Below are 21439 nucleotides of genomic sequence, written 5' to 3'. Positions count from 1 at the left end.
AGGTCCTAGGATGTATATAGTTCTAATGGTTAGGACCTCTTTTACGTCATTTACATTGATCTTCTTCCCTGAGAAGAATGTCCACATCTAGGCTAAGTTATTATAACCACATCTTGCCTACCTGTGTGGTGACGATAGCTGTTCTGTAGTTAAAGTGCTACCATGTTCCCAAATTAAGGCTTTGTAATAAAATGGAGCAAATCTATCTTCTGTAGTGTGTTTGGTGTATGTGTATTGTCAATACATGATGTATCTATACTAAAAGAAATATTACAGATGAGCAATACATCCATTAAAACATTAAAGAATTTTTTTTTGATTAACTTACAGGTAATAGTTATGACTCTGTAGAGTCCTATTTTGTTATAATTTCTCTTAGTGTAGTTTTTGTTAGTATAGTACCTGCTTATACTTACGTGGCAGAAAGTAGTTAGAAAATACATGTTTCTTTTTAGGATTTTCCCTTTAAACGATAAAGTGTCGTTTATACTTTCAGTTCTTTCAGGATTGCTTTCTATTGCGTTTCAATGAAGTATAAGAGGATTAAAGTTAATGCTAAACATTCAAGTCGAATGCTTTGCTGGATTAGCACTTAAGTCACTGAGCAGTAATAGTGTTGTGGAGGTGCTGCTACATTTTAAATATTTCATACTGAAATTGGGCATAGTAATCGTGTCAGTCTTGATCTAAATTTGGCCTGTGTATTTATATATTCTAGTGCGTCACTGGAGTTTGGAAATCTGGATGAAAGTTCCCTGGTCCAAACAAGTGGCAGTGACCTCAGCGCAGAGGACAGAGAATTGTTGAAAGCTTATCATCACAGTTTTGATGATGAGAAAGTGGATCTGGATCTGACTATGCACTTACTTTACAACATCTGTCATAGTTGTGATGCTGGTAAGTATATATACACACTTCTAATAAATTGCTGTAGGTTAAGCTTTTGCTGATAGATTGTGCTATCTGTTCAGTAATACCAAAATGGTAAAATCTTTTGGGTGCTGATATACATGGTTCTTAAGTATACTTGTGTACTTTGTATACTCGAAGTGAGTTTGTTATTTAACTCTATATGCAAACTTTTTTTTTCCTCCCTTAGGAGCGATTTTAATATTTCTTCCAGGATATGATGAGATAGTTAGCCTGCGAGACCGTATTCTTTTCGATGACAAAAGATTTGCTGATAATGCTCACAGGTAAAAACTCTAGTTTATCTTGTTGACTTGAATTTTTACTGTTTTCGTGAAGATGCTTAAAAAGTGTTTTCTGCCTTGCATTAGATACCAGGTTTTCATGCTTCATTCAAATATGCAGACTTCAGATCAGAAGAAAGTCCTTAAAAGTCCACCTTCTGGCATCCGCAAAATAGCAAGTATCATATGACTTTTTCCAATGTTACATTGATTTATATAGTCTTTTGCTTCTACAGTTACTACAATTTTTTTTTAATTACAGATTCTTTCTACTAATATTGCAGAAACCAGCATCACAGTCAACGATGTTGTATTTGTTATTGATTCAGGGAAGATGAAAGAGGTATGGTTGGCTCAAATTTCCTTTTGATTAATATTATTTTAAAATACTAATACAAAAACATAACCTTTGAAGGATTTTTTTATTAGTAGGCTTAGTGTTAGTACATGTTGGAAATACATATCATGTAACAAAACTTCATGAGCAGTTTTGACATCTGTTTGTTTTATGACAAATACTGTAAACAGCCAGCTCTTAAAAGCCTGGAAAAGCTGCTGCGGGCTGATTTTAAAAATGCAGTCTTCTGTTCAATTTCAAGGAATGTCCAGCTGTTTAGACCTCCCTCTTTCTAAGTCAGAGAAAGCTGGGAGTTCTCTCTGTCCTGTTACTGTATCCAGACCAGATCTAATCCATAGCTAAGTTTTTAAGCTTTGTTTTTTGACAACAGTGTTGAATGGCACTTCCCTAATTATTTGTACAGGAAACATGAGATAACATACAGTAATGAGACATTTTTAAGACCTAGGGTATGGCTTAGAAAATCAAACTGAATTTCAGAGTATGTATGTTCGTTACATTTTTCAAATTCTCCTGGTAATACAATTGTGTTTTGTATTTTTGCACCAAATTTAAGAAAACTGGGAAATAATTTCCAAATGTGGCGAAGAAGAAAACATTATTGCATATAATAACATATTTTTGCTTTGTTTGTGATACTGCAAAACAAAATCCATGTTACAAATTACTTATTGACTGGAAAACTTGTGATTTGGAAAACTTCTGATTTAGAAAACTGTATAGTACAAACATATTACAAAGAAGAGAGCATAAATTCACTCGAAACTGAACTGCTTTAAAACGTACCCTTGTGTCAGAAGCTGCTGCTGCTGCTATTTTTATTTTTAGAGAACTTGTTTTGATGAGCTAAGTCATTAGTATCTCTTATTTCATATACCTTATTAAATCTTATTTTTTTTGTTCTTTACTTTTCTGTTATAGAAGTCTTTTGATGCACTGAATTGTGTCACCATGTTAAAAATGGTGTGGATTTCGAAAGCCAGTGCTATCCAGAGAAAAGGCAGGTAATAAATGGTTCATATTGAATTTTCTTTTGCAAACATCTGTCATCTTGTATGCTTAAAATAAAGTCTACAAAGTAAGAGCAGCCACACTGGATCACATCACTAATCTGTTTCCTGTCTATCAGTTTCCTGTCTGGCAATGGCCAATACTAATTCCTTGTGGAAGAGTGAGAGGATAGAGGGTCAGCGTGTACTTTGTTGGAATTCCCCAAGTCCTAAAAAACTGATTTGAGGATTTTTCAAATCTTGTTTTATGTATGAATGTTTTCCCCCTCCCCCCCCCCCTTTGGATCTGTTTTCTCGAAAAATTTTTTAAATGGATATATTCATTTTCCTCTTCCTCATGCATAGCACATGCAATATCCAATTAGACGGTGTTACACAGCTTATCTCTGTGGGCAGATAGCTGCCTTTTGCTAGTTTTTGATCCCTGTTCATCCCCAGATTAGAAGAGATAAAGAAGTCATTCCTTATTCACACTTCTACAAACTGTTCATGACCTTATAGGCCTTTATCATATTCTTATCAACCCTGGGTGAGGGCTAAGAGATTACGTAGTGACAAGTACCCATGTTTGCTGCTGTAATGTCAGTATTAACCTGCAGGAATTTGGGTGTGCACGTGAGCATTTGCTGTCTCTGTCCCTTCCCCTTTAAGTTGTCTGCCTTTTACTCCTGAAATAACTTCATTCTGCTCCAAATTCTGCTCCAAATTCTGCTCCAAATTCGGAAGAAATGAAGTTTACTACTTACCTTCCTTACAAGAAAGGACAGCGAGATTTGGATTGATCTTATGTTAGCAAAAAACCCAGACCTGTTTAAATAGGACTTCTTTTTGTTTCTCCAGATCTTCTGGTGTTGGAGTAAAGTTATAATAACAAACTTCCATATTATCAAAAATAATCCATTTACTAGAAAAATCTCACTTCATGTGTGGGGCTTATGCTTAATGACAAAATTATCTTTGCATTAAACCTGCTTCTATGTCCCAGTATGAATTTGTTTTTTGTTTTTTGTTTTTTACCTAAAATAACTACAAATGAGTTGGGTTTTTTTGGTTTTGTTTTATCAACGTTTAATATTTTATTTTCAAGGGCTGGTCGCTGTCGGCCTGGAGTCTGTTTCCGTCTCTTCAGCAAGCTCCGGTTTCAGAATATGTTGGAATTTCAGACTCCAGAACTTCTAAGAATGCCACTTCAGGTACACATTTGATTATAAAGCATACCTTTTTTTTATGTAGTATCACCACACCATATTATTAACTACAAAATACTGATTTTTGCACAATGTTAACGAGTTCTTTGTTTTCTAACTTATAGGAACTTTGTTTGCACACAAAATTGCTGGCTCCAATTAATTGCCCAATTGCTGACTTTCTCATGAAAGCTCCAGATCCTCCACCAGCTTTAATTGTGAGAAATGCTGTGCAAATGCTTAAGGTCAGCAATGGAATAGATTTATATGGGAATTGTATTTGTTTCTGTCTGTGGTGTGTCAATATGTCTTTCTCTGTTTTACGTGTAGCGAGACTTTGTTGTTTAGTCACTCAGGGATGCTTTGGGTTTTTGTTTCAATTTTGTCATGTGGACAGATGCCTTCTTGTTAAGGGGAGAGAGACTGCCTAAAACTCTCATCTCAAGCTTCACACAGTTTGACTTGCGTTCTTAGTGTTTGGCAACTAATCTAGTTAATGTCTTATATCAATTTCCTTTCTGCTTTTGTTGTAGACTCATTTTTCCCCCTTTCTCTCTCTTTTTAAATCAGACAATAGATGCTATGGATACTTGGGAAGATCTCACCGAACTTGGTTATCATCTGGCTGATTTACCAGTAGAGCCACACCTTGGTAAAATGGTGTTGTGTGCTGTTGTTTTGAAGTGCCTGGATCCTATTCTTACCATTGCTTGCACTCTTGCCTATCGAGACCCTTTTGTCCTACCTACGCAGGCATCTCAAAAGCGTGCAGCCATGCTGTGTAGAAAACGTTTTACTGCAGGAACATTTAGTGACCATATGGCACTTCTCAGGGCTTTCCAGGTATTATTTCATCTTCAGAAAGAGTACTAATCACCGTAGATTTCATATCAAAGGAAATGGTGTACCTACAGAGCTGGATATAGAATAGATAGACTATAATTAATTCTTCAGAGAAGAAACTTTATTTTTTGCCTAGTGGCTTTCCTGTTTATTGAACTCACTAACAATTTTATCTTTAGGAAATGTTTTTTCACATTAATTTTATTTTTACTATATTACTTGCTAGCCTAGCTAAACTCTGAATGTTATGACAAGATGTCATTTTAAGTTATCGGTGTGATAGGCTATAAAATAACGTGGAGATACTTTATGTTAATTTAAAGATATGGATAAAGATAACTTTTAGTTGAGCAGAATAAATCTGGTTTGATATATATATCCGTTTTTAAATACGGGTTTTGTCTTCACTTTATTGACGTAAATTTCACTGTACTTAAACAAAAAGTGCATTTTTGTTTTTTAGTTAATCAAATTTATAGACAAATGTAAAAACACTGTTTACAGGCATGGCAGAAGGCACGGAGTGATGGCTGGGAGAGAGCCTTCTGTGAAAAGAACTTTCTTTCTCAAGCCACCATGGAAATCATCATAGGAATGAGAACACAGTTGCTTGGTCAGCTCAGAGCTTCAGGTAAATAGCTCATAGAAAACCTTAGCATAGGTTTGGAGTCCAGCCTAGTATGAATGTAAACAAGAACAGTGTTCACTGGTGTCAGTTCTTTTCCTTGATTTGGAATAGACTGATACACGTTCTGACTGGTACACATTCATTCTAGGCAGGATGCAGATTCTAGACTGAAGTAGTGTTGCTGGGGAACAGAATCAGATGCTGATCTAACTGAAAGCACCCTCATTGTTCTGTGTTTCGCTAGCTTTCGTAGTGCAAGATTAGTTTTCTTGGATTCTTATGTTCTATTAAATTATTTCTGTGTGAAAAGTCTTTGTGCTGTACAAGTAAGTATTTTACGGTAGTAAAACTCATTATTTAGAAGGATCTCAATCTAATGTTTTTTTTCTTGGTGGTAGTAAGGTTGGCAGTGTGAAAAATGCAGCAAATTTGTATTTTATTTCACTTTGGTTCTCAACAGGATTTTGAGAAGAAAGAGAGTATGAAGTCCACTATAACACATCTTTGTCTTCTTCCTTGTTCAGGTTTTGTGAGAGCCAGAGGAGGAGGTGATATCAGAGATGTTAACACTAACTCTGAAAACTGGGCTGTAGTTAAAGGTGCCTTAGTGGCTGGGATGTATCCAAATCTAGTGCATGTGGACAGAGAAAGCCTCATTTTGACTGGACCAAAGGAGAAGAAAGTACGGTTTCATCCTACCTCTGTTCTTAGCCAACCTCAGTATAAAAAGGTAAAATCTTTTCAAATTTATAGTCCACAAACAAGAGCAGAGTCTTCTAACAAGCTTATGAAATTTTTAAAATTTGTCTTCATAGTAGTCGGTACTTTAAAGGCAGCATGTGCATGTGTAGACACTACTTTTTACAAAACATTTTTTCCTTCAATTGCTGAAATAAAGAATTGGAGTCAGTTTATTTTTACAGTATTGTTTCATCAGAACTTACTTCAGTTAGTCCTCTGCTTGTGTAGAACAAGACAAAGTGGTAAAAAAAATAGTTATGAAACTGTTTTGAAGATGCAGTGATCCTGCTGATAGAAAGAAGGGGTTCTGCTCTGAAACAGTGATTTTTAGTTTGTTTGGTTTTTTTTAAGCAAAATATTTGGCTTCAAGGTATTTTATTCACATGCTCACTCACTTTTTTAATTTCAAGTAAAAGGTAAAACAGCCTGAAGTCTTAATTGCTTTTGCACAGATTCCTCCAGCAAACGGGCATGCTGCAGCCATTCAGGCACTCCCTACAGACTGGCTTATATATGATGAAATGACAAGGGCTCACAGGATAGCAAATATCAGATGTTGTTCAGTTGTAACACCTGTCACGGTGTCACTCTTCTGCGGACCAGCTAGGTTACCAAGTAATGCTTTGCAGGAGCCTTCATCCTTTCGAGGTATGTATATATGTGTATATATATAATCTGCTGATATGCAGTAGTATGTGATATAGAAGGCTTATTTTTCCAGAGTATTTAATATATATATTTTCTAAATCTCAAAGCTACAACACCAGAGTTCTTGCAGCTGTTGAATAGCTTACTGGCCCTGTAATAAGTTATATACGAATAGTTTTAAGTACTGCATTTTGATTCTGTTGAATTTAACTTTTTACTATTGACAAGGTAAATAATGAAAAATACAAAATTAGGAACTTAATTCTTCAACAGTATCATCAGAAAGGATCCCCACCCCTGATCTTGTATTCCTTTAGTGTTCTGTCATATATGAAGGTTATGAAACAGTTATGACGAGGATAGTGATCTACAGTCATAGTCTAGAGTAGACCTGTACGAGTTGAAGAGTTGATTTTTTTTGTTTTGTTTTGGGTTTTTTTGGGTAGATGTTAATGGATCATGCCAGGGGAGCGGTAGTTCCTGTGTTGTACCTGTGTTTCATTAGTGATCATAATCTTCCCTGAAATTTTTTTTCTTCAAGTATTGTTTCCTTTACCTCCATCTTTATTACTTGAGCCAAGCCTGATTCACATGGATATCGTTAGTGCATTAATGCCTGAAGTCTCAGCTTTCTCTAGTATAAGGTTGTTGAAATACAACAACGGTCTTCTATTCTTTCCTCTTCTTTCTTTTAATTTTGTTCTTTCACCTTCTTTCTTACTGCCTTATCTATTTGTGGAGACACAGCAAATAAACCATCAGGGTCCTTGATGGACAGAATCAGTTTTGCTTTCACATATCTGAAGTTAGCTAACCAGATAAGGGTTTTGTGAACAAATGAACTGGTGTTGAAGTCCATGGAGAATATATGAATAATTCTTCTGTGTTATGCCTAATTTGAGAACCTTCCAGTAGCATGCTGGGTTATAAAAAATAAAGCAATAGGTTTATAGAAGGTTGTTTTCCAAGATTTGAAGGTTAGTTGCTTAAATGAATGAAAAATGAATATACCACTGAGTGTTGCCTGGGTCGAAATGACTTTGTCTTAAAGTCGAGTGAATTCGTACTGACTTGAGACAGCCTTATGCTTAGTTGATGAATAAGATAATGTGACTACTTTACTAATTAATTTATAATCAGAGAATTTATAATTAATCCTAAATTACCTTTGGCTAATGCAGTTCTAGTTAGTTATTGAAGGATATGTTGATTCTGTAGCATTTAACTTGAGTATCTGCTGTTTTTAATCTCTGAAATTAACTTGAAATACTGTGTGGGTCAGATTCACTGCTGCCTCCTAGAGGCATGAAGAGCCTAATTAGGATAGGCTTTGATATAGAAGAGTTAACTAGATGATCTAGACCTACTGTAGTAAGGAATTTATTTCTTTTTGAAGAAAGATTATACATTTGGCACGCCAGACCCCTGCTCTTTCCGTAGATACAGTTATCCAACATGTTTTAGAGGATATTGAAGGCTCTTCTGAACTGTATCTATGATAGTTGTCCCTAGATTGTAGAAGCTGCTAGCAGTTCCTCTGTTCCTGCTGTCTTACTCTCTTGCTCCTTCCAAATACCCTCACTTTTTCCCTCCCTCTTTTACTATACCTACAACTTCACTGGTATAACCAAGAGCAGAGGCCAGTCTGTCTGGTCACTGTGAAGGCAGGGCCAACGTGAAGTTTATTTTTAACTTCATGGCAATGGTAAACATGTTTTTGGCTGGAATGAACTTGTCTGGGACATTAGGAGTGGCTATAATTATCACATCATGGTGCCTATTCTGGAAGTATTTAGTTTGGTATTAGGTATAAAATTCTAAGAGTAACTCGCAACTTTTTCTGTCTAATATTTCTATAGCAAGCAGTAGTGAATCTTTTTTCCAAAAGAAATGCAAGCAGTATTGTCATATTACATCAGTTAAATTCATACGTATGAGTCCTCATGGGCGCATATGCATAAATAATATTTGCGTTGTTCTGACATCTCACAAATTATAGCAGAGTATAATTCTTAATAGCTACATTTTTATTTGATTAATAGGAAATGTCTAATAATAATGCTGAAAAGTTTATTTTGTTGTTTTTTTGTTTTTTTTTTCCCTAGAGACCGGTTTATTTGATACTGTTTGAACCAGATTATTCAAACTGAATAATATAGAAATTACCAATATTGCAATATAATCATATTGCTTCCAGCCAAAACATGGATTTAAAATAATTATCAGTTATTGTCTTCTACATGTAACTTTTAATGACAGTTAGCTATACCAGAAACCAGAAGTAATTGGGAATATAAAGGAATGTGTTTTGTTATTTAAATAGAGTGCTGTAGGAATAGAAGAAAAAAATCTATCCTGTGGTTCATTTTTGCCAGAAATATTATCTCAGAATCAAAGAAAGAGCCTATATTAAATTACTGATGCTTTCTTGTCTTTCTGTTTAACTGTTAAAACTAGTATTCATGCTGATGGAATCAAACCTTTTTTTGAGAAATGGGAATCCTACTTTATAGCCATATGTATTTTTATATGGATGTTGAATCTGCTGCATTACTAAGAAATAAAGCATAGAGCAATATATGGTTTTGCAAATAGATTTAGGCATAAGTTTGTGTGTGCTAATGGTTTGTTGATGGAGGTACATGAGTGAGTCAGATCACAGCAGTGCAGGGGTTTACATAACAAGACCCTCAGTGGGTCTGAATATTTGAGTTCCGCTACTGAATTAAAAGCAGATCAACAGACTTCTTACTGAGATGTTTCAACAAAAAAATAAAAAAGATATTAAAATGTCTTTGTGTTTAGAAATAGATGAAGAGAGAATATTAAGTGGAACTGAAATTTAGAAGGGAAATGAGTTTATTTCAGGCAATACAATAATGTTCAGTATTTTATATGCAAGTGGAAACAATATAAAAATGCTAATGCACCCTTTATGTTTGTTTCATGCAGTGGATGGTGTACCTAATGATAGCAGTGATAGTGAGATGGAGGACAAAACAACTGCTAATTTGGCAGTACTGAAGCTGGATGAATGGCTCCATTTCAAACTGGATCCTGAAGTAAGTAATGTATCAGTTTAATGCTTGTTTATTGAAAAAGAATATTTGTCTTCGTATTTATCAGGTATTTATTACTTTTTTTTTTTTATATATTTACAAAAATTTCTTAAACATTCAGGTAATAGAAAATTTCCTTTAAAAAATGGAAAATTGTGTATTTCCTTCTCTGAGAGGATGATTAAAGCTAGCTCAAGATGGAGCACTAAGTTGGAGATAATATAAGAAAGACCAGATTTAACAAAAGGAAAGTAATACATCGAAGATAAAAATCTTCCTATCTTGAGAAACTCTGATGGTTGTTGTGGGAAGAGAAGTTGCTTATGAATTACAAAATGCTCAGACTCTTCAGATCCAACAATAATATTATCTTTTGTAGAGATGTTCAAATATGGGGTTTTTGAAAACTAAAGCATGTTTTGATAGCATGAAAATTAGACTGTAGTGTTCTAAATTCAGTCATTGCATTTGAGCTGAAGTCTGTCTTAGGTGTCATTTAGAACTGATCTTTTTTTCCTCAGGTATGAATGAAGAGAGCAAAATGAAATAGAAGGTTGTAAAAATAATTTTAGATAACCACAGAGAAGAAAGGATAACTTTTAAAAGTTTTCTTCAAATGACCACCCCCTTCAGACCCTCTCCCTCTCCCCCAGCCCCCACCCAATTTTACTCTTGCCAGTCAGTTTGGACCCTGTTCATTTTAGAATACCAGATACTATCTGTTGAAGAGAGACATAGGCAGCCTGTATCTGGCTGATCTAATTTGGATTAGTCTTTAACAGCGTTAAACTTCATTACAGGCTGCTGGTTTGCTGTTGCAACTCAGACAGAAGTGGCATAGCTTATTTCTGCGTCGTATGCGAGCTCCTTCTAAACCATGGTCTCAAGTTGATGAAGCAACTATAAGAGCAATTATAACTGTTCTAAGCACTGAAGAACAGTCTGCAGGTTTGCAGCAGCCTTCAGGAATTGGGCAGAGACCAAGACCTATGTCTTCTGAAGAACTTCCTTTAGCATCTTCATGGAGATCAAGTAACAGCAGGAAAAGCTCAGCAGAAACAGAATTCTCTGATGACTCTTCTAATGCTGAAAAGTAAGTTGTTTGAAGCCTTCTAGAGATAATAGGTGGTAATTTTTGTAGATATGAAAGCAGCACTTGAATTTCTGCTAGTAATAAAAAAGAATAGGAATTGCGTATGTTTCATAACAGAAGGATGATAATACAGTTGGAAGAAATGCTTATGTCCTATGTTGCATTGTCGTGATTTCATTGCTAAGTATTTCATATGTAAACCTGCTATTTGAGGGGACAGTCAGTCAGAAACATATTGTCCATGAAATCTGATCTCTGGAAAGAAGTATTGGAAGAGCTATAACCCCAGCATTCAAAAACAATGCATAGTAAGTAGTTTTCTTAATTAAAGTTAATTAATTTAATACGCTTTGTAATATTGTAATGCACATAGTCATGCAATAGGCTGAGATTTAGTTCTCATTTCTACTGTGACTGCTTATTAAACTCTGCGTGTTAAACTATCCTAAATCCACCCTTACCTCTTAGGGTTCTAATGAAATCTACGCCTCCGGCATTTCACCAGGCGCAGAAGTACAAAGAAAAAAGCATTCTGCACTCCAAGCGAACTGCAGATGACAGGTCAGATCAATCATCAGTGAAGTCTACAGACAGCAGTAGTTATCCTAGCCCATGTGCCAGTCCTTCTCCTCCCTTATCTGGAAAGGTAGAGTTCTCATAAATAAATTACCCCACTCTTCAATATTAATTGTATTTCAGAAATAAATTAGATAATATCTTTCAGCAGCTGTCTAAGGTTGATAAATTAAGAGCCTAAAATAGATTTTCATTTTTTAACCTGCGTAATACTATTTCTTTTTGGAACTTATGATCTAGACTAAATACCCTTGTTATGCTAGTGGAATGCAGTAAAATATTATTCTTTGCAGAGTGCTGAGTTAAAACTGTCTAGAACAATCTGATTTTTTTTTTAACTTTATGTAATCACCAGTGCAGATGTATTCATTTTCTTGCTAAATTAATATACAGAACTTGCATTTCTCTTAATTCTCCTTTTTGCTCTGAATTCTGCTTCCCTCTTTCTTTAATAGCATACATTAAGACACTAATTCTCTTTAAGTTTTGTATTATCTGCCTTATTATGACTGCTTGCTTTTTTAGGATAGTTATTTTAACAGAGCACACATTTTTTGAGTTGTCTTAATTCTTCCTGCATATTTGAATAGTAAACCACAGAACACTGAGAAGAAAACCTCTTGTTCCTCTAGGCACTGACTCTTTGGAGGCTTTAATAATTCCTCTTGAATCTTTCAAATTTTAAGTTCACGTGATGTAAAAGGGGGAGAAATTGTGTGTTTTCTAAAGGTGGGAAATGTGAATAGCTTATCTTCGGCTACAATCTAGAGCAGTGAAGTTTGTCTCAACTGAAGGTGTGTAAAACTTGAAAGAATTATATTTAATTGCTACACTGCTACTCTGCTGTACTTGTCTGCTGATCCTCTTTTCAAAATGACTGATTATTTTGGAAGGTGTTTCAGAAATGTAAAATAGATTTGAAATACATTTAAAAAACAAGGCAGACAGTACCAGCTGAGATTTTCTGTGTTTCTATTAGAACCTGGGGGAGGAAGGCAGGAGTGTACTCAAGGGTTTTTTATTTTCATGCACTAAAATGCTTTAAAACTAAACTTTAGAACTAAAACCTGCTTTATTTTATTGTAGTTTATTTTAATTTAATTTCTTCCAGGGTTCCAAATCTCCTTCACCAAGACCAAATATGCCAGTTCGGTACTTTATAATGAAAAGTAGCAACCTGCGAAACCTTGATATTTCTCAGCAGAAAGGTATATGGTCTACTACGCCAAGTAATGAGCGAAAACTAAATAGAGCCTTTTGGGAGAGCAGCATGGTTTACTTAATATTTTCTGTCCAAGGATCTGGACACTTTCAGGTGAGTCCTTAACGTTAAATGTTAGCTTCAGCTGATGGTTTAAGAGAGTGCAACAGATGACTATGCATAGTGTGGAGGGTTTGGTTATGACCTCTGACCATCTAAAAAGTAGTGCAGGAAAATGAGTGTATCTGGTTGCGAAGGTGAAAGTGTTTCATTCTGCTCTGAAATATGCCTTTTTAGCTAACTCAGCTTGTCACTCAAAGCTAAGATTGAACTACCTCCAGGCTTCTTCAGTAATGTTTTATATCCTAGGTTAATCCTTCAAAAAAAATTTTTTTAAGGCAAAGGAGAGGATTGCTGCCCCTTTTTTTGCATGCCAAAATCAATATTATAAAGTAATAAGCAGTTATCAAATGGCAGCTTTCTAAAGTCAGAAGACTCCCAGATGTCTTCATAATAAACTGCAATAAAATCTACTTTCCCTGAACAGGAAACTTCTAAAAGCCAGGTGGCTGGAAAGTCATGGCCATGTTTTTTGCAGAGATGTCCTGACTTCACAGATGTTTAGGCCAGAAGGTGTGATTAGTGTGACCTGTTTTAAGAAAAAAAACAAACAAAAAAGACCCCTACTACAATGTTTTACTTAATACATTCTAGTTAGCAAGATAGTCAACAAAAGCCAGCCAATTTCAAATTAAAGGCTTTACCTGATGGTGTGAAGTTGCATATGAGCTGTGTTGTAGAGAAGGCTAAACTCAGTTGTCCCTAGTAAGCAAAGTTGAACTCGTCTTGTTATATAAACCTATTCATAAAAGTCAGCTAAACTTAAAACATAATGAGCTAATTCAAACACAGCAGTCTTGGTGATACCACTGAAAGATTATGGTGGGAGATACATACGATGATTTGGTAAACACAGATGTAATATTGGAAAGTTATTTTCATCATGTCAGTTGTGATTTTCTGCTCTGTAATAAGAAAACGGTAAATGGGCTGTTTTAGTTGTGTTCTTAGAGGAAAAAGGAGGGGAGTGAAAGGTTTTAGTTTGCTGAAGTCAGGAGTGTAGGTGGTTGATGTTGCCTTGCCCTCCAGTTTTGGCAGTGCACTGGCCACCCATGGAAATGTGAGCGTTATGTTCCTATTAACATGCTCTTCCATCATGTGTCTTTTTATTTTTCTTCCTCTTTTCCTTCTGTTGATTTACATTTTAAATCTGGCTTGAGTTGTTCAGGATTGCAAATCTTATAGCGGTAGTGCGTATTGGCAACCAGAGAATCCAACAGAAATAGCGTCTTACAGATTTGCCAGAATGCTTGATGGACCCCCCGCCCCTGCAGGAGAGGTGTCCTGCTTAAATAACAGGCAGAAGCAGTTCTGGATTTGGGGTTTCACCCTGCTACCCTGCTTTCCTGAACGTTTGTCTTGCTGGAATTTCTTCCCATTTTGAAGAAGAAAACAGCAGCAACTTTAACTTGTCTTTTCTTCAGGAAGAACAGCTGCACTCTCTTAATACTACGTGAAAGTTGTTATACTAGAGGGGAGAGGGGAAGAAGGGAATGAATCTCTAAAAAATGTCTACAGCTAAGAAGGAATAGATGATGGAATACAACATAATAAGGCATTCATCTTGATTCTTTACACTTTAGATGTTTTTACTACACTTTTTTTGAAAGATTCTGTTACAAAGTTTAAAAAAATTTTAATGGTAATTGTCAGGGTTTAACTGAGAGATGTTCTCAGTGGTCAAACCCTCGAATGCATATATCAAGTGGAAAAAAGGTTGACACTTCTTGAAATGTTTACATCTAGAAAATTATTTAAGTATCTTGCTTCATGGGGAAGAGTGTGTGAATCACTTTGAAACTAATTTGAAAGTTTAGTATGAAGTCTAATCATTTATTTAATTCCAAAGTGACCAGATGTCCTCTGTGTTTTTCCTTTGATATTTCAATTTTTTACTCCAGGGTTTTGCTAGAATGTCTTCAGAGATAGGACGTGAGAAAAGTCAAGACTGGGGATCTACAGGTTTAGGAGGTGTGTTTAAGGTGGAGTGGATCCGAAAAGAAAGTCTTCCTTTTCAGTGTGCACACCATTTGCTCAACCCTTGGAATGACAATAAGAAAGTACAAATAAGCAGAGACGGCCAGGTAATGCTATTCGCTCATAAAGTCTCCTTTACTCAGAACTGTGTGTTATTTTAGCTTTGTTGGACTTGACATTTCTGTCAGCTCTCCTCATGTATCTGTTAATCTGAATCGTGGTTCACTGACACACATGCTGTGTGCTGCTTGTGTGTTACTGTTGAGGAAATGGAAGCTTTACTGTAGAACAAGAAAATGTATGTTTGACAGAAGGAGCCTTACTTAGAGTTTTGATGCAGCCATGCCTTTGGAACACTAGGTCCAACTATAGAAGCTATGCTGATTTATCACCCTTTGTGTATTCTACCCCAGTTGTTTAAAAAGATGTGGAAGACTTCATTATTACTCCCTCTTCTTTTGGGAGGGAGGGGGGAGGGTTAGAAATACCAATTTTAGGTTTTTCTGTTTGTAAACAGATTAGTCATGCTGTAAACAGCAACTTTTAAAATGTTATAATCAAGCATGTTAATTCCTTCGTAAAAAAAACTATCAAGTATAACTTAGATAAACTGTAAGAGAATAATACAGAATTAATTCAGAAGGCAATTACAGCTGCCCACCAGCCATGGAAATTGACTGCTGTAGATAGAGATATATCTGTGCTTTTAACAAAATTGTATAGTCTTAATTTTGAAAGTTCTTGTGGAAGGATATCGTTCCTTTAGCTTCCAGGTTTACTAGCTACAGTGAACATATGGATATTTGCCTGTGGTAACTGAGGCATTTCAGAGATCAAACTACTCTCTGTATACAAAGCCTTTGTATATTCATCCGCTCTCTTTTTTGGAAGTAGTGTGATATGCATTGGAACTGTGCTGGCTTTTTCACTTTAAGTTATGAACAGCTTTTCTGAAATATTGCTTTTCTGAAGTACTGTTTCTGGTCAGGGTCATATAGTCTCATAAAATCAAGCAGCCTTTTGCTTAATATATGTCCACAAAAACTAAAGTTTTCCAGAATTTGTAATGTTGTTTCTGGAGCTCTTCAGGTTTGTTTGCTGCTAAGATATTCTCTCACACCCAAATAAGTGCTCAAAACTGCACCTTTGGGTTTCCTCTGAAATCTATAGAGAATCCTGAGATTTGAGGTAGAATAGAGTTTAATACAGATTCTCTAATCTGCTAAAGCCAGAAGCAGCTACAAGTAGCTGGAAGAGAATTAACACAGGAGCTCTCTATGGCAGTTTCTGTGACCTCCCCACTTCCTCAAAAAACGTACAAATATCTCGTTCATGTTAGACACTTGTTCTAAATCTCTTGTATCATATTCTCACTACACTTGCCCAAAACTTCTGTCGTTGTGTAAATGAGGAAAGGAACATACCAGTAGCTTGTGACAGTGATGGAGTGTAATAGTACTTCTGCTATAAGTTTTTCTTCAGAGACAAAGTCTTAAGGATCATTATGCAACTGGTTTATATTAATGTTGTCCATGCTTCCATTAAGAGCTTCTGTGTTACCTGTGACCGCCTTTCCAGGTTCTCCATGACACTCAGCTAAGCCTAAAAGATGTGGAGAATCATGATCCTTAGTTTATAAGCAAGTGGCCTATGGAAGGTACAAGATATATGGCACGTACAGTCTTGTCCACTCTGAATTTTTTATTCTCCAGAACTGACAAGTTACTCTGAAAGGAAGAAAGCCCAAACAAACTGTAAGCCAGTTCTTAGAGATAGACAGACCGATATATAGATGCGCACGCGCACACACACACACGCATAGTAAAAGGAATGAACTCTTTCAAAAAGACTAAAAGCAAGCACTCTTAACTTTATTTAGCTGTTTTTGGTAATTGGTTTCTCTGTGTTTAGTATTAGCAGTCCAAATAACTTTTCTAATTTCCTGCTCATTTCTAGGAGCTGGAACCACAAGTTGGAGAGCAGTTGCTACAGCTTTGGGATCGTATTCCTTTGGGAGAGAAAAATTCAACTGATTGACCATATGAAGTAATGTGCCAGAGGTAGATACTTCATGCGTTACTCGTTTTATTGTGATAGATAGTGATAGAGGAAAAGTTTATCTATGTACAATGTATTGTTACAGTATTTGTTTTTCCTTTGCAGTCTGGTGAGGAACAGGTCTACTTAATTTAAAATTCTTTCTTCCTCTTGATTTTTCAGCTATGGTTGTCAAAACATCTTTTATAACTGGTAGAACCAGCAGCGTGTCTACGATATAAAGATGAGGAAGAAGCTGGTGCAACAAGCTCTTGAAGTTGCTGGTGATGCTCTACAGCTAGCACTGGAAAAATAGAGGGAATTCTGTTAGTTTCAGTATTTCCTTGTGATAACAAATGTAAATTTTCACCCGGCTTTTTTTGACTGAATGACAATTCTTTTAGAGTAGGATATTCAATGTGCAGTTGACATTTAAAAACATGGTTAAGTTCAAATGAAGTTTAAAACAACGGAGCATATAAGTTCATTATGGGCTTAGTGTCGCACAGCAGATAGTTTAAATACACAGTTTACATTTAAACAGTCTCAACACAGCAAAAAGTGTGAGAGAAACCAGTGTAATATTAATTAGTCTTGCAGTTTGCTTAAAATGAATAAATGAGAATAGATGTTTCCAAATATATTTGAAGATTCCATAAAGTACTTTTTGAACTTTCATATGCTCAATGTGAGAGAGCAAGATATATTCAGAGAGACAACTAGGTAGAAGGAGAATGCCCAAGTTCCATTAAGTACATAAATGAAAGGCGCATGGCACTTTTTTGAGAGAAAGTTGGTCCAACATGTTTCCAGTTTATTTATCTCCCTTAAAAGGTAGTGTCACTTTGGTAAGGTGAAGTAACCTTTCAAAAGGCTGATGTGAAGGGATATTCTAGCAGATCACTAACATGGGCATTGTTAGAAGAAGAGTTTGATTTTTTTTTTTTTTTCTTCCAAAAAAATTACCAGTAGAACTTTTTTCATCTTTTAATGTAGTCCTCGTACTTTCTATATCTCTTTCATTTTTTTTGTTCTTCTATACTACTATTTTTTTAATTATTATTTTCTTGGGCTTGTCATTAGAGGTTAAATTACTGCAGTGTAAGGGTGATATAAATTCACTCTGCTCACTGTCTGCACTTACGTTGTGGTCACTTTTAGTATAAACTGAGAGCTTTCCTGCTTCTGAGCAGGCTTATGGTCTTATTGTTTGCTAGGAATATTCACACAGAGTTCAGGGTACACTGTGTATTCTTTCTTGCTTACCGTGTAGTGACTTCCATACATAAAGAATAGGCTTTGTCTTTGTAAGAGTAACTGAGTCCTCCCAAAAACCTTGGTTTCCAGCAAGTCATGATACAGTTTTGTTTGTTTGTTTTTTTCCCTGCCTCATGTACATTCTCTGGTATGCAGTGGGCTCCCTGCTGTGTTGTATGGCTTTCAAGGATGTATGCAGGAAGTTTCCTTAGAACTTTGGGCAGATGGAGGAAAAAGAATTTATAGATGTTTTTCTGAACTTCAAGTACGATCAAAGCATGATTAGGTGTGCTCTCCTTTCAGTATTTAATAATTACTGTTTAAAAGAGAGAGAGAGAGAGATTTAAATTCTGAAAGGGACAGCAGTCCTACATTCAAACGCTCATGAAAGGAGACAAAAAGTCATGAGTGGCGTTTACCAGTAAGAGAAGAAGAAATAGACTGTAAGTATCTTTATGCTTTTTTTTTTTTCCAGGAAAACTTTATGTTGATTATCTACATCAACGAAAACTTTCAGGATATTTACTGACTTTTTTGTGTGTGTTTTATTTTCTTAATTCAAATTAAATTCAAGTTTCAGTTTGACAAATACGTGATCTGACATCATAAACAATTGGGTCCCATTCTGCATCATTGCTTATGTTTTCTGCCATTAAATTTTCCCGGCAATGATTTTAGAATTCATATTTTTGTATTTGACCGTTTAGTGTTTTGAAATACAAAAGCCTCTGTAATAAAGTTGTTTTCAATTTTAGTTTTGGTTTTAAATTGTTGCTTTGCAAAATGAGCTTTTTAAAACATTTTCAGTAAATTCAGTGCTCAGACTGTAATGAGTTAGCACTTAAAATCCAGTATTGTACTCAGTTTAAAGCTCTAGGAGGGAAGGTAGGAGCTAATTTAGTACTGAGACTTAAAACTATACACTTAAAACTTTCCTTTTCTTTCTTTGTGAATGTTTCATGATGATCAGACTTCCTGCAGTTGCTTTCAATTTACCAGATAAGCAAATATTTTAAAACAAGGTTCACATGACTTTGCTTGTTTTACTCATTTTAATACTGACAAACCAGGATAAATCAATGCTCATGGCGAGGATGCTTCCATGTTATTTTCTGGTTCTAATAAGCTGATACTTTGTGGTTCCATTGTACTTACCTTACTTTACTGTTTGTATTTTCTGCCTTCTCCCTTTCTTCCCGTGAAGCTGCACATATCTTCATGGATACACATTCAGGGTTGTTGCTGTCAGTGTCTGAGTAAAAACTGAACGCAGGGAAGACCAAATCAGAGATGAATAATGTCTTGAACACAAATCCAAAGGGCCTGTCTTGACGTTAGGTGAGGCATAGAAAGGTCCTGTGTAAGGAGATGATTATGCTAGCTTTTAAATGAGATATATATATTAAAAAAAAAAGTTTACCTCTGATTTATACAATTGTAAGCTCCGTGCTATGGCGCATCAGTGCTTCTGACTGACTTTCAAGACCACCTTTACAAGACAGAATCAACCAGTAGTTTGTAATTAGAATTGCTGCTGCTCATTCTGTGGACTTTCGACATTCAGCAACAGTATCATATGGTTTGTAAAACTGAAGGTAAATGCTTTTTCTGTAAACAGCAATACTACAACTTGTCTATGCTACAGTCTACAAGGAGTATCATATAGTAGATGTAAATGTTTTCATTTTTTATTTGTGAACTAGATTACTAGGAGAGGTTATTTTGAACTAAGAAACACTGAACAATGTGATGCATGGTACTCTTGTTTTGCTGTGCAAAGTCACTTGCAGACATACTTTTATTTCTAAATAAAAATACAGAAGAAAGACATATTAACCTTGTGTTGTCAGTCCCTTTTACACCTAAATTAAGCAGCTGTTTTCTGGTAGTACTATAGTAATATACATTTCTGAATGGTAACTTGTCATACATTAGCATAAATAATTTTTGGATAAGTCTACCTGGTATTCTTTTAGATTCCCTTTTTAAGCACTGTTTTGATATAATCTAAAAATCTAAAAAACATGTCTACATTAAAAGATTACACTCTTGAAACTCAGTGGTAAGTGACCTTCTTCTTTTCTCAAATAATCTCCATTAATTTTCTATATTGTCATCCGTATAAATTTTGCTAGGTTTCATCCAGTGGAAACATAGACATAGACAGTGTATTCTGTCTACGGACACGCATTACTTTGAATCCATGCAAAATGTCTGTATGGTTATTTCACTGTGCAGCAGTGACCTTTCTGATGGTTCTTTTGAAGTCCTCTCCTTTGGGGTCATGTTACTTTGTTGAATGTTTTGGAAAACAAGTGCTGTTTTGAGGCATTGAGCAAATTCCAATTTTCTGAGACTGCGTATTGACATTCTTTGTTTTCCCTCTGTGTCTTGTATCTTCCTGGTCTCCAAAGGTTGGTTGCTGTGTGTAGCAACTAGAAGTATCATCAGTCCCTGGAAGAGCTCCAGAGCTGTTCCAGGGTAGGAACAGCAGGCGACTTACAGAAGCTCTGTCCTATTATGACAAATGGCCCATCACCATCTTCTGTGCAATAGTAAGAATCCCAGTTTGGACGTTGCCAGCCAGGATTTACTCCGATTTGGATACAGCCCTCTTGCAAGCTAAATATTTGTCCCTAAACATTAGAGTGAGGAGGGAAAGGAAAAGAAATGGGGTTATGGATTACAGCCACATGTTTGCAAACTGTTTGTGCATGAGCAAAGCTAATTTGAGCAGCAGTGATTCAGGCTAACTCTAGTGGTGTTACTCAAGAGAGTAGGTCAGAGGTATACTACTGTCTCATGTAAGAAAATGCTGAGGTGTGCTGTCTCCTCAATAACCTGCTTCTGAAAATAAAGTAAAAATGGCAAGCTCTTTTGCTAGGGTGGGAACTTGGTTCCTTTCTCTAAAAACCTATTCGTTGTTAATTTGTAGCCTGAAATTGGTTATTTGTTGCAATTGTTTCTTTGAATATGTGCTTTCTGCTCCTTGATCACAAAATCTACAGAGGCATTTCAAGACAGTTCCTCTAGTGCTTGCAGGTTTAATTTCTACTATGAGATTCCTCGTAGCTTCCTTTTTAAATGCTTGATATTGGTTGTTGTCAAAATGAAATCATGGCCCAGACCTGGTAGGCCAATTTCTCTGTCTTGTGATTGGATCAATTCATAGTTACCCCTAAGGTACTTCATCTTTAAAGTGAATTAGAGTGGTTTCTGCAGCTACTCTAAATTTTTTTTTTGCCCCTTGTGGATCTGAAGTGATTGTTCCAGAGCAATCACTTTCGAGATGAATTCATTCTTAGGTTTACCATCTAAATAATGCTACTAGTTTGTTTCCTGTTGCCCTACAGCTCTTTACCAACAGCTGCGTTATTTTCTCTCCTGTGGGTTCTACTCAGTTGTCTTCAGCCATCGCTGCTGCTCTCTTGCTGCTCTCTTTGTTGCAGCTTTAGTGGGCGGTGTAGTACAGGCAGTAGGTGCTTCTCCAAACTGAAAGCTTTAGTTGTTG

At 35.8% G+C, this 21439-nt stretch overlaps 1 protein-coding gene across 1 annotated transcript in view; it reads left to right on the top strand.

Annotated features, from left to right (window-relative positions):
* Window positions 1–19758, top strand: part of YTHDC2 (YTH N6-methyladenosine RNA binding protein C2) — a 33737-nt gene extending 13979 nt beyond the window's left edge. Inside the window, exons 13-30 of the mRNA XM_064502313.1 lie at window positions 719–897; window positions 1100–1196; window positions 1281–1368; window positions 1456–1536; window positions 2473–2555; window positions 3649–3754; window positions 3874–3993; window positions 4319–4591; window positions 5096–5222; window positions 5744–5949; window positions 6413–6608; window positions 9561–9670; window positions 10468–10760; window positions 11229–11406; window positions 12448–12651; window positions 14559–14741; window positions 16591–16694; window positions 16855–19758. Coding sequence (XP_064358383.1) covers window positions 719–897; window positions 1100–1196; window positions 1281–1368; window positions 1456–1536; window positions 2473–2555; window positions 3649–3754; window positions 3874–3993; window positions 4319–4591; window positions 5096–5222; window positions 5744–5949; window positions 6413–6608; window positions 9561–9670; window positions 10468–10760; window positions 11229–11406; window positions 12448–12651; window positions 14559–14741; window positions 16591–16671 — 2605 coding nt within the window. The 3' untranslated portion in view covers window positions 16672–16694; window positions 16855–19758. The remainder of the gene's footprint in view (window positions 1–718; window positions 898–1099; window positions 1197–1280; window positions 1369–1455; window positions 1537–2472; window positions 2556–3648; window positions 3755–3873; window positions 3994–4318; window positions 4592–5095; window positions 5223–5743; window positions 5950–6412; window positions 6609–9560; window positions 9671–10467; window positions 10761–11228; window positions 11407–12447; window positions 12652–14558; window positions 14742–16590; window positions 16695–16854) is intronic.
* The last annotated feature ends 1681 nt before the right edge of the window (window positions 19759–21439 follow it).

This window comes from Dromaius novaehollandiae, chromosome Z (assembly GCF_036370855.1).
Source record: "Dromaius novaehollandiae isolate bDroNov1 chromosome Z, bDroNov1.hap1, whole genome shotgun sequence".
NCBI classification, from domain to species: domain Eukaryota; kingdom Metazoa; phylum Chordata; class Aves; order Casuariiformes; family Dromaiidae; genus Dromaius; species Dromaius novaehollandiae.
Note: the sequence above shows the minus strand (reverse complement) of the source record. Positions and strands in the feature narration are given on the sequence as shown.